The sequence below is a fragment of the Pyrgilauda ruficollis genome, unplaced genomic scaffold (genome assembly GCF_017590135.1).
Source record: "Pyrgilauda ruficollis isolate IOZ18807 unplaced genomic scaffold, ASM1759013v1 scaffold73, whole genome shotgun sequence".
In the NCBI taxonomy this organism is placed as follows: domain Eukaryota; kingdom Metazoa; phylum Chordata; class Aves; order Passeriformes; family Passeridae; genus Pyrgilauda; species Pyrgilauda ruficollis.
In genome coordinates, this window is record NW_024529155.1 from 718,098 (window position 1) to 731,636 (window position 13,539).

The 13,539-nt window shown below is 39.5% G+C and overlaps 1 protein-coding gene across 1 annotated transcript in view; it reads left to right on the forward strand.

Annotated features, from left to right (window-relative positions):
• TBXAS1 (thromboxane A synthase 1) overlaps nucleotides 1-13,539 on the forward strand; it is a 227,867-nt gene that overhangs the window by 114,308 nt on the left and 100,020 nt on the right. The window contains exon 5 of the mRNA XM_041486019.1: nucleotides 12,995-13,111. Within this exon, the coding sequence (XP_041341953.1) occupies nucleotides 12,995-13,111 (117 nt within the window). The remainder of the gene's footprint in view (nucleotides 1-12,994; nucleotides 13,112-13,539) is intronic.

A 13,539-nucleotide genomic window follows, 5' to 3' on the forward strand; every position in this document is an offset into this window, starting at 1 on the left:
GAGCCAATGGTGAGATCTATAATTAAAGTTGCCCAATGTCTCCCATTACAATGTTTTCCTTTCTGTAGATTATCATAGTTTAACTGCTTCAATTAGTATTTTCCATTTAGAATTTTTTAGTCAAAATGGTCTTGCTATTTTGGAGACGATGCCTAGGGAAAAGTTAGGGTTATTTATCGATTGTGAGGAAAATAAACCCAGAGTCTATTTCTTTGGCTTTGGCTTTGTTCCCTCTAGTGTTAAGGTCTGGATATAAAAACCACTTTGAAAATCTGACCAAACTGCTTAAGTTTATAAGCCCCTGAAGAATCCGAGTAAACACAGACTCGACAAAAAAATATTAGAGGAGACTGACTTACTGCTATCGCTCTCTGCTGACAGAACTCCACAAATGGCAAAGAATTTCTACAAGTCATCATGTGAGCTTTATGTCTGAAGGGGGAGAATCTTGAGTTTGTGACTGATCAATTTTGCATGAAAGGTTGTGATGTGCAATGTCAAAACCTTTCAGGATATTATTTCCTCTAGAAATCTTAAATGTGAGAAATCAAATAGAGATCCTGTGGGGGAAAAAAATTTATATGATAACATAATTAAAGAATTGGATCCATTTGGACCCATTTCTGCATATGCTTTAGGACAAAAAGACTGCACTAATCTTAAGATTTTCAAACCTCTTAATGCTTTATTTTGCTCTCTAGTATCCTCCTAATGTAATTGTAATTGACTGCAGTAGGAGTTGATGGCATACTATATTGTCAACTGTAAGAATTTCGAAAACAAAACCTTTGTCCTAGTGATTTCTGAGATTTGATTAGGAAATGTGTGGAAGACGGAATTTTTATGTCATATCTGATTTTGAAGAGTTTAAAGCCAAAATAAAAATAGAAAGTTCATTGAAATAATTTGTTTCAGTTACAGCTTTTAATATTAAAAAAGTAGTTTCAATTTGCAAGGTAAAGTTATTTTGTTCCAAAAACGTCTACAAAAAGGTAGTTTCTAGAACTTTTTTTCTTCTTTTCTTCCAGAAAGCCTAGAGAAAGAAGTTGATTTTGCAATATTGACAGTTTCTTGCAAACCTGAGAAATGGCTTTATTTAAGTTTCTCTAACCAACTCTAGTTTTATTTCTGTTTAATGTTCGATTTGAATTTTTAAAAGGAATGTACCCTCCCTAGCTGGTGTTTCATTGTGTCACATTACATGTTCTTTAAATGCCCTGTCTGCTGGATGACACTCATTTGTTTTACCCTCCTTGCAGTTAAGTTGGGCAGCTCTCATTTTTTCACTTTTTTCAGCTCTTCACTTTATGCTTGTAGTAACAATTATCTTATACTGGCAGTGACAGTCACTTTTGGTTATAAAAACTTAGCTTTTTCCTTGGGTTAAGACTTATTCTAAGTAAAAAAAATCATCAGGTATTTAGACATGTCTCAGAGGGTTATTATTTTTTTTTTTTTTTTTTTTAGTTTTAACATCCCTTTTATTTTTCAGGCTGCTGGATGCTGGGGGTGTTCAGCATGAACCTCAAGTGTGAGAGAAGCAGCTGTACAGATGCAAAATGAGTTCTTGTGATGTGGGAGTGTGTGCTGTGCTGGCCAACACTGATGGTTGGGAGCTACAACTCCCACCCACCAATAAAGCTGGGCTTGGAAGTGCCGATTCCAATAACTTGCAAGTAAAAATGGCATGCTGGGTGCATGCAGTCAAGTGTGGTGTCTGTGCTGAGTATGGGTACAGCCTGGCAATTTCACTGCTGTCTGGTCCTTCCAGAGAGTGAAGCCTCTTTCCTTTTTCACACAGAAATCCTAGCAGGCAGAACCTCCAGCCAGGCTGTTCATTGCTGTTCTGTGTGTGCCTGGCTGTTGGGGGTTAATCCTCAGGGCAAGGCTGCAGGTGTCTCATTCTCATGGCTGGCACACATTCCTTCCCCAGGCACTCGATAAAAGAGAGTCTAAATCCCAAATGTTGCTTGTCCTCGTGTGTGTTTGCTGAGCTTCCAGCCTGTCTCTGCCTGAAATGCTGGTGCTGGCTTTTGGGGCACTGTGAGTGGGGAGAATTCAGGCTCTGATCCATCCCTCTGGTTTCATGTCATGGCACTAAAACTGAAGCAAGAGTAGTGGAACAGGCTCCCTAAATGCTGCATCGCCTGAAGGAGGCCTGTTTGGCCAAAAAGGGTTCTGTGAGCTCTGGGTGTGGACTCTAGTTTTTGGGGGTTTTGTTGTTTTTAACATTTTATCTTATCCTAGAACTCTTAAGATAACAAGATATGATGACATGCTTTATGTTTCATAATCCACACTGCTTCATATTACAAGTCTAAATGTTTAAGAATACAAAAGTAGCTGATACTGTTAATTTATTTGGATGAGGTACTTGCTGATACTCAGAGGAGTGTTTCAACTTCTCTCCTTGAAGAGATCAGTAAGAGTGATGTGAGCAACAGTCTGTTTACAGGTGGTTTGTGAATTAAAGCTGTTTTACAGGAATTGTGAGCGTGATAAGTCCTGTAATGTTATCTGTGTGCAATAGGACTTTATTATTGTTGAAATTATCTTATGACAAACATTTAATTCTGGATATGCTCAAATTAATTTGTAAGAGTCAAATGCACAAACATTATTTCATATAAGCATGTCAAAACATGTTTTCATAAATTAGGATTTTTTTTTATTTGATTGAAACTGGGCAATAACAACAAATATGAAATCTTGGAAGATAAAATGCTGAAAGTGTGCTGTGCAACTCCTGAGAAAGTTTTATAGCCTAGCTCTTCTTGAGGGACAAATAAATGAGGAATGAAAGCAGCTACTGCTGTCAGGAAAATACATTAATGTTTTGACAGATAGATGTGGAAATCTTACTATATGAAATTTGGAAATTTTTTTCCCTGATGTGTAAATATCCACTTAATGTAATTAGAAAGAATTGTGAAGTAGCATGCAGGGAATTCAAATTCTTCAGCTGAGCAGGTACTGCAAATATGATTTGTTGACAGCTTGTCATTCTGCCATTACAGCTGACCTGGAGTTTTCTTTCTGAATGACTTTTCAAAGGAAAAGTAACATAAAAATTAAAATATTTAGCTAGGGAGTGTTCTGACTTGGACTAGCAGCATATGCTTAGAGAAGGAGCCCAAGAGCAGAGCAAGTGCAGAGCAGTATTTCCTGTAGAATGTCCCCGTAACATCTGACTGCCCATGGTTGACTTCCTAAGCTGAAAGCTGTATTAGTGCTTTTAATTTTTAATAGCCCTTTTCTTCCAGTAGTTTGATTTAAATATCATCTTGAACCCATTTTTTGTTTTTAAACCATTAGGAGGCCTCACAAGAAAACTTTTATCAGCTTCATTTGATATTGTTTTGAAATTTTCTTCTTGGCATTGGGGGGAAAATGGTGAAATGCTTTTTTCTCGGGTTGTTTTACACATATTGGAGATCATCAGTTTGCCATATTAATCCCAAATTTTCTATTTAAAATTAGATAAATGACATTTTGAAATATATTTTTTGTATCAGGATGTTGTCACATGGGAAATGGGGTATTGGGCAACAAGTTTTAGGTGCTACATGGCAACTTGAAAGACTGATAGAAACCCTTTGAAATGTCTTTCACCTTAGGTCATAGTTAGCTACTTAGGCCACTTGTTTATTTTCAGTGTTTCTTGGTGCTTTGAGATTTTAAGCTACACAGGCCTGAATGTAATTTTATTTCTGTATTGCAACACCTGAGTGGAAGAGGTCAAACTAAAATTGTCACTAAAAGATGAAGTACATGAAGAAGTGACATTTCTTATATATACTTCTCTCCAAATAAAAAGGTTGCATGCATATGATATTTTTAAACTAAGCCATTGGTAAGCCTCCTCTTCACCTGCCTCGCATACCTCTGCTAGTGACCAGAAGGTCCTAAGCATTTAACCCCTATTTGAGGAGCTTAATTTGACTATACAGATTTTAAACTCTTTCTCAGCCATAGCTAATGTTCTGAGGTGCCTCGAATCCCTTGGACCTGCTGATTTCAGCAGCTGAAATCACCAAACAGAAGCTTAGCAGTTTTGAACCTTGTCCAAGGTAGGAGATCCATGAATATGATGTTTTGAGAGGAGATGGCCCTCACGTGTGCCTTTGAAGTGGGCTGGTGGCTCAGGCAGTGCAGAAAATGTAGCAGCAATAAACATGGTTCTTTGAATCCAGAGTGGTGGAGCCAGGCTGCACCAGTGCAGTCCCCCATGACAAATTTCCCAGAGTGCAAGAGAAAGGCTTTCACATATTTACCTACTGGAAATCATTCCAAGGCAGTCCTCTCATCTCTCTGTGAAGCACCCCAACTAGAAACTTATAGGTGATTCTTTGAGACAATGCACTTGCAGCATTATTTGTTGAACCAATGCTAAATTCTGTGTGGTCCATGGCATTCATGAAAGAGAAGTTAATGAATCTCTGCAGCCTAATAGGCCTCAGACCATCCCTCCCTCCCCCTAACTTGTACTCCTGCTGTAATAATTCTTTCCTTCATTATCCTTGTTTCCTTATTTTTCTTCCTATCCTTATCCACAGGAAGGAGTTACAAATTTTTTCCACCACAGTGAGTTTTGTTCTGTCAGTGATTGAAAGTGAGTTACTTCTATGACTTCTTTCACTCTGCAGTTGTAAGAAAGGGAGTAATTCCTGATCACAGCTGTAGTGACTTCTCTTCTGGAATATGTTTTGTTATTATGTCCATGAGAAAAAAAGTGGTGAGACCTTAAGGAAGTGTAGTACTCTTCCTACATTGCTGTCATGGCAGCTTGGATAAGTCTGTGCTGATTTTGGTGAACTTTTTCTGAGGTATCTAGCTGCATACCCAAGGCATTTGAGTCAGCAGCCAAGAGGACAGACACTGGGATGGTGAGTGTTACTTACAATCTCTCTTGGTTTTCTCAGAAGCTTTAAGGTTACTGCACGTATGTCCCTGGATGAGCAGAGCATGTAATACAATGGTCCTGTGTAAATAAAAGACCTAGCCAATGTTCTTATGGGCATTGCCTGTCATTCCTACATATGCCAATGACTGAAAGCGTGGCAATATATGTGTACTGAAAGTTATTGGGGACTGCTTTTCTCCGAATACTCTTTACATACTCTTAAAAGGAACTTTCTGGTCCTCAATCTTTCCTTGAAGAGAAGTGTGTATAAACAGAGAGGCTTTTAATAGTCTTATAACTTTATCCAATATTAAAAAGTCCAGTTGTGTCAGCTGGAAAGTGGATTTAAATGTGTTTAAAAACTGCTTCTCAGCAGAAACTGTCTACAGACTATGGGTTCTCTAGTACAACCTGAATTTGTTCATAATACCAAAATTCTTAATTAATTAAGAGCAAGTACTTTTTTCTTTGCTTTGATTGTTTTGATCCCAAATGTGCAAACTGACCACCATATGCAAACTCATGAATGCATGGACTTAATTTTGGTGTTGCTTACACCAACAAATGGAACGTGTGACTTGCATCAGTTTGGGTCAGACTGCAGGAGGCCATATGTGTTTATTTTAGCAGTTATGGATGGTTATATTTACCTCATTGCAATGACTCGCTTTGGTTTCTATTGACAGAACCATGACCTAAGAGAATGTTTGCAGAGGCAAGAACAGATGTTTCCAGGCTGCTTGCCACAGAGGGGAAAAATAGCCAGTATTTGCTTGTAAGCTGGGGTTGACTGTGCCGTTTTTCCAATGAGTAATTAGGAATAGTAGTTATTAGTTGCTGAAGATCCTGACTTGATAACAAAAGAATCTGCTTGGAGATGCCTTTTTGTATAGTCTGATCTACAGAGTAGAATGAAAGGCAATTGCTGTAATCACTGAAACCAACTCTACCCTGTCACACTCTTTTGAAGAACCTTAATGAGCAAGGAGAACCTAAAAGCTTATGAAATAGATAATCCATGGACATTTTCTCCTCTTCTCTGCAGGCATGTTGATTTCAAATTAAGCTGAAAACTTTTACTGGACACTTTCATGAAATTGTAAAGCAATATGAACGTTTTGGAGTAAGTTTGGTGGTTTTTTCCCCCTCTGAAGCTGTAAGATCACCTTCTGAATCATACATGCTAAAAGCCAACTTGTTTCAGACTAACAAAGAAGAGGTGACAAAAGTGCCATCGACTATTAGCAGAGTTGTTGATCTAGGAGGGTTTTGAGCAATGTATTTGTGAAGTAGTGTCTGTGCCCATAATTGTAATGGGCAAGGAAAGATTGATTTCAGCTACCTGGGAGCAACAGTGTGGGATGTGTGGCATCTGAGGATTTGGAAATAGAGTTTTGGAAAGGCAAAGCAAGAGTGAGCCTACTTTGGGAGAGACAACTCCTGTGTGTAGTGATTCCCTCGAATTTAACATGGATGGGAGGCCCCTCACAGTCACAGCAGAGAGATGAGAGAGGCCCAGTGGTCTCCCACACTGGCACACAGCCCTCAGTGGGCAATGCCAGCCCTTTGTCCTCTGCAAAGGCTTGGGTCTTGGAGTGAGGAGTTGGTCTTGCTCCATTATGAGATGATGATTTGTGAAGAGAAAAATTTTACATGATTTGAAGAGATGTGGCTATAACATCTGTGTATGCAGGGCCTTCCAGATAGAAACAGCAATGAACTACAGGGTATATGACATAAATGAGGTCTATTTTGGATTTTGAAAACATGCAATGCAGTACTTTCCTGGCTCAATCAAAAGCCACTACACAATATGTCATTGAATGTTATGAATAAAGGGAGAGCTGAGCATGACTTAAAGCACCAAGGAAGTTGGAAGGAATATACTGTATCAGTTTACCAACAGGGAATTTTTAAAGCTAATATATGGAGGCATCTCCTGCCTTCCCACTTTCATGATCTACTTACTGCAAGCTTGGTAAGATGTATTCCTGGAGATATCTCAGGGATTTTTTTTCTGTTGCTTTTTTTAAGAGCAAGTGTTATGTTGATCTGTTAAGTGTCACGCCACTGCCACTGACTGGATGAAATACCATATGGGCAGTTCATGGGTTTGCTGGTTCCACCTGCTGGCTGAACTGGTGGTGATGACCTGTCAGTCAAGGGGAGTTGAATGAGTAATCTTAAGAAGAGATTTTATTATAATTCCTGTCTGAGGTATGGGGATAGTGTCTTGTCTTCAAGCTACGAACTTTCTATCTCATTTTTTATTAACTTCCATTTCATTAAATACAGTTTAAAAATGCAATTTCTTAAACAAGATGGTAATGCCTAATCACAAGGGAATTTTTAGCAAGAAAAGGACACAAAACCTTTTTGAAAATAAGAAGATGAAGAAGTTAACCCAGTGATGTGCAAGCACTGCTGCCTGGTCATTGCTTCTGGAGCTTGCCTTGGGGAGGGAGCCATCCCCCACTAGAGCTAACACAGATAATTGCATGGCATTCATGAAGACTGGGAGAAGGATGACCCCTCACGCCGGGAATATACCCCAAAAACTTCCCTAAAAATGGAAAAGGGGAGGAACTCTGCATTAGACTTAACTCTGGATGCTGAAGTCCCCATGGATACCAAAGAAAAGCTGAAGGAGAGAGGAGCAAATGGCTTTCATTGGTGTGGGTTGTAGGGTTGAGATTGGGGTTAAAATTCAGGGGAGCATGGGCATGGAATTCCAGTTAAAGCTGGATCCCACAACAGCTGTGGGACTAGAAGAAAGCTTACATGCAGGCAAATGCTGTTTGCTAGGGATGACTAATGCCAGAATTAGTGTTGGAGTTACTGTTTAGATTTGGGATTTTGGGTGCTCTAGAGCTTATTTCCTTGTTTGAATCTGAACAGACTGAATGCTGATGTTTGACTCCTGTAGAAGTAAATTGTTTTTGATTAGTTTTGTTAGGAGTGGGCTATGATTAAGTCTAAGTTTAAGATAACAAAGTGTCTGAGATATTGTTTTTTATAGAGTTTTGTTTCTCACTGTGTTGTCAGAGCACATGGAGAAGATTAGCAGCTGGTTCTGTGGAGGTGAGTGGTTTTTAAAGGTCTTTATAGGTACCCTTTAGCTTCTCTGAAGATCCATCTCTTCAGGATACTTAAAGAGTGCATGGCTGCATTAACTGCCTTCTGCTGGGAAAAGTTTATCCCTCATTTTTCTGCCAAAGAAATAAGAAGAGGTGTCTAAGGGAACATAATGGTGCTGTTACCCTTCTTTCTGCTCTACGCAGTTGTTGCTGTCTGCCAGAGGTTCAGTCATTGCTGTCTGCCAGAGGTTCAGTCTAGCCTGCTAGTGACAAACTTGGGAAAGGAACAAATATTGTATAAATCACAGAAGGCTACAGTTTTACTCCAAGATAAAACACGGACAGGATATTAGTGCATGAATAGGTCCTACAGATATCCATTTGACGTGCCTCTTAGCACAGTTTTGTTGTGTATTGATTAGTTTTCTCCCAGGCATGGTCTGGGCACAGTTCAGGAGAAGAACATGTACCAGAAGCAGTTTGGCTATTTCCACTGTTTTTGGGAAAGGGATTTAACGTTGGGGACAGGGGGTGTTCTGTTCCACTTGATCTTAGAGCCAAAGATTCACTTGCCTGAATTATTTAGTAACACAGAGGAAGCCAAATTGAGTCATGACAAAGAAGCCAATAACTGGGTCTGAAGGGTTATCCTGAGGAACACCTTATGGGGGAGGGAATTATTGTATCAATTGTAGAGATGCCACTCATCTGCAAATATTATTTTGCTTTCTCTTTTAAAACAGTGATGTTTTAAAGGATTTGTTTGCAAGTAGATCAATCCAATTTTCCTTGTTGTGGTTGGTGGCATGTCTGTGATTGTGGGAACTCAGCAGCACTTGCAGGTACACTGCAAGAGATTACCATGCTGCCAGTCATTTTCATGGAGCATTGCTGTACCAGAAATGGTTGATTACGCAGGAGAAAGAAGCACAGAGCAGTTGTTCAGTGTTTAGATAATGCTTGATGGAACATAATCCTGATTGCCTTTGACTTAACAACAACCTCCTTTGCTGCCCAAAAACCAAAATACTGCCCCTGAAAATATTACAGCTGCCTCCTATGGTAATTTTTTTGGTGATTTTTATAAGCCCAAGATTTTTTAGATGCATCTAGTATTTTGTCCATTTGGAAAGAGATGACACTTCATCTTTCACTGAGATACTTCAGGCTGATTCTCATACCAAATCCATTTTCTTTCCTGCTATATGAACCTGTAACACAGGTTATGCAATTAGGAGGAAAGTGTTTGCAGAAACAATAAGGAAAACCTGATAAATGAAATCTGCTATGCACAGTCATGCTGATGGTATTCCAATAAACACAAACATATTTTTGTGTGCCCAGTTTTAAAGATAAAGAGTAAAATAATTTATGGCAAAAGCTGGTTTTCCTTCCTTGCAGCATTTATATGTGTATAATACTGAGTACACCAAAATTATGTTAAGGGAGCATTGCTGTCATAAAGTAGAGTGCTAAAAAGGCAATGTTATATTTAGTGTTGTAGTTATAATATTATAGTTAACAGGCTTTTTGTTCAGTAACTGGGTCCCTCTGTGAATGTACTGTATACAGTCTTTATGCAATTAGGAGCACTTTTTAGGACGAATGTTTGGTTTTAGGAAGGGAATTTGCTTTCAAGACAAATGCAGTGAGATTTATATCACATCTGTTATTATCTAAGTGGAGCTTTGTCTTGTAAAGGAGATTTGTCTTATAGAGTGCACAGTCTGGGCAGCCTTCAATATAGGACTGGATGCAAAATACTTTTCCAAGTGTTGCCCTGTAATTTTTTCTGGTTTTCTTTTTTTCTTTTTTTTTTTTTTTTTTCCCTCTGTATGCTATTTAAACCTTGCTTGGAAGACAAAATTGGTAATTTCCTTGTGGGAATTGTTATTCTGCTCTTTCATTGTAGTTTCTAAGTGCCTCAGAAATGTTAATGTATCGTTAGCATTTCTGAGGAGGTGATGTGATATATCCACTTTATAAAGCAGACGTGAAGGTTGGTGGTTGAAACACAGGTCTGAGAGTGTTTGCTAATTTGGGGGCTGCACTCAATGACCTGATTTCTTGGACTAATGCATTCACAGCATCAAGGCTTTCAACTTTCTCTGTTGTCGATTTCAGTGAGCATTCAGGAGCACTGCAATCAAAGGGTTTGAAAGTGAAATGAAGACTGAAGATATAAGGAATACTCATTTAGTGCCCAGTTGAGTCTAGATTTAGTGTAAATGGCTGCCCTAACAGCACAGAAGAGCTGTGAGGCAGAGGGTAGCATACAGGACTTTCTGACAGGATGATGCTCATTTCAAGTTGTCTAGAGGCTCTTTCTTCTGATTCTGCTGTTCCTTTGAATATTTGTTACAAATGACGGAGTGCTCCACTGAGTGATGTCCTTTCTAGCTGCCCTTGTGATCTTCAGGAAAGATACCTGACAAGTTAGAAAACAGATTATTTATTTAAAGAGGCTATTCAGAGAAAATGGTCCAAGATATTTCAACTCTGACAGCCCATTCAAGGTTTTCCTTGTTATTGTACAAAACAGAATAGTCTATTCATGCATTTTAAAAATGCCCTTATTTTGTTTTACAGTAGTCATCTGATGACAGTAACTAAGTCAATATCTTCCTTCAGCTTAATATGTACTTTTCTGCTTGAAAGCTGCTCATCTTTGCTCAAAACTGTTTTGTAGTGTTGTCCCAGTGATATTAGTTTACTATACTGGATGGTGTTGCTGAGAATGTAAAACTATCCCATTAGCCTGTTTGCAATATAAAATAGGCTTGTGCATTTTACAAGCTTATGCAGTGTAGTAAGAATTTGGCAAGTGTAAAGGAAAAAGGTGTTAAGGAGAGCTGGCAGCTCCTTAAAGAAATGATATTAAGTGCAAACTCTTCCAATAAGGGGGAAAGTTAAGGAAGTGCAGTGGAAGACCAGTGTAGCTAAACTGCCAGTTCTTCATGGCTCCTGAAGAGAAGTTGTTTTTTTACAGAGTGGAAAGTAGGTCAGATTTCCAAGAAAAAGGATTAAAAAATAGCATGTAATGGCAATAAAATTGGAAACAGTGAGGCACAAAATGATATTGACGTATCCAGGTGTGTAACAGGTTGTAAGAATTCATTTTCATACTACATGCACTGTAGTAATGAAAGAAGGACTGAAAGGAAGGGTCAGAGGATAAAAGGGATCAACAGATGGCATTGGGATGGCCAAAATCATTGGTTTGTTTGGGTCTCTCCCAGTAAAATGGATACTGTTTCTACTGGTAACATGGGGAACTGTATTGCTGCTGCAGTATCCAGAAGATTTCACATGCACAAATGAATGTCTCTGTACCTCCTGGTAACCAGAGAAGTGTAGACCTTCTGCCCACATCCACCAATCTTAGGGTGGTTTTTCTGGAGGACATTGCTGTACAATGCCTGAAATGTGTTTTGGAACAGTCCACTGTTGGAAGGGAAGGGAGGAGCACAGGGTGTCTTCTTTGAAGAATTGTTCTGAAATTTTGTTAATGATTTAGATGTTGGCACCGAGTATGCTAACAATTTATGTAGAAAGCTGGTAAGGATGAAAAAGGCTATGAAAGAAAGGGCTAAAATTCGAGGTGGTGTTATTCAGTTGCGCAGATAATCTTAAAGGGAATGGTCATAGTTCAAAGAGACATGTTCTACATATGACTCTGGGGAGAAACCAGCTTTAAGGAGAAAGGCTGGGGAATAACTTCCTAGGGAGTTACTGTTCAGAAAGAAGTCTGAAAGTTGCAGGGAACCACAAACCAGTTCATTAGTACAGTGTCATGCTGTGGTATGTAATATTCCAGGGTGAAAGGGTGAATAGAGAGGAATAGAGCGTGCAGAATGTCCTGGGCGGGGGGGGAGGAGGCGGGGGGGGATGTACTTTCTTGCCTGGAGTACCATGTTGGGTCAGAGGGACTGACCTTAAGAAAGAAGTAAATCAGCAAGACTATGCAGAGGAACAGACCAACACTGAGAAAACAGTCCTAGATAGCATAACTGATAAGTGTGTATTCAGTGAAATGGTGTTGTGTGGAGTAGATGACCGCAATATGCCTGGACAGCACAAAGACACAAGTTTCAGCAAGAGAGAGAGATTGTGCTACCACAGTAAAAGTAGTACAGCACTCGAAGAGTTTGAGTGAGGAGGTTATTGAATCTCTGTTATTGCAGATCTTCAGGAACAATTAGGAAACATCTTCTGACATAGTATAAGATGTAATATTTTGTGCTGTAGGGCTGGACATCTTCTGATTCTTCTTCCAGTCAGAAGTGTGTTGTTTTCTGATGTGCTTTCTCTTTTGTCTTTTATATCATTTTACTCCTTGGTGAATACCACTGTTTTCTAGACAAGAATTTCGTAGATGGCAGGAAAGATTTAGTAAATTCACAGCAGTCATTTTGGTACAGAACTTCATGGAGCAGTGCTTTAAGCTACTATATTTGACTAACTGCTGCAGCTGTAAGAGTCACAGGCCACAACTTCTTAGTGAGAGTGTTCCTTGTAAACAGAGTAAGGACTGGGACTTGCTTTCTAATCAACATATTTTCTGAAGACTTTTAAAATGCATGTAACAGTCTGACATACCAGCTGTCACCAGAAATTGTGTCCCCCACCAACACCAGCATGCTGTGCGTTGGCACTCATGTCACACGGAGAGGGAGTGTTGACAAGTCCTCTTGCCAGTCACCTTAGAAAGATAGAGAAGAAGCCAAGGTTCGGTGAAGGCGATCTCAGGAGAACGGCAGGAGCATCAGAACCAGAGCAGTCTGAGAGAGGAGTTGGTCCAGGACTTTTAAAGCCCAAGAGAAAATGAGTACAGCAAAAGAGAAATTTTCTCCAGCCTCATCCATGTGTAGCTTGGTGTTTGGGACTGATTTGAACCTCTCTTCATGGGACAACAGTGCAATGCCATTCCTGAACAATCTTCCCAAATTCCAGAGTCTTGAGTAGCTATAATTGCATTTGTGTTAAAATTGAATTATGTTTTCTTTCAACTTAGAAGCCGAACTTGATATCCAAGCCAATGCTTGATAGCATCCTTTGTCTTCGTGATGACAGATGGAAGTACGTGCGGAGCCTCCTGACCCCAGCCTTCAGCGACACCAAACTGAAAGAGGTAAGGTGTAGACATTGCTGCTTTCATAATTTAGAAGACCTGTGCAGGCATCTGCTTTATGTAGGTCCATATTAAGGATAGGTAAAACCTGCTACTTTGTGCCACTTTATTTAGACCTGAAGAGCACATGCAGCAGAGCTTCCATATGGCATGGTTCAGATCATAGACTGGTGAAAATCCAAATAGCTCATCTGAGGATATGATTCTCAGTCTTCCTCTGTTTAAGTCAGTTTGTCCATGAAAGTATAGCATACTCAAGAAGGACCCTGACCCCTTCCTCTCTGCCCTATTAGGAGTAAGCTTAAGTCCAGGAAAGGTTATTGCTCCCAGCTGGAACATAGCTTTTCTTGATGTGCAGAGTCAGCAACTCTCATGTTAACACAGGAACTGCTGTCAGTCTATTTTCATTTCTCCATCTCCTTCCCTTT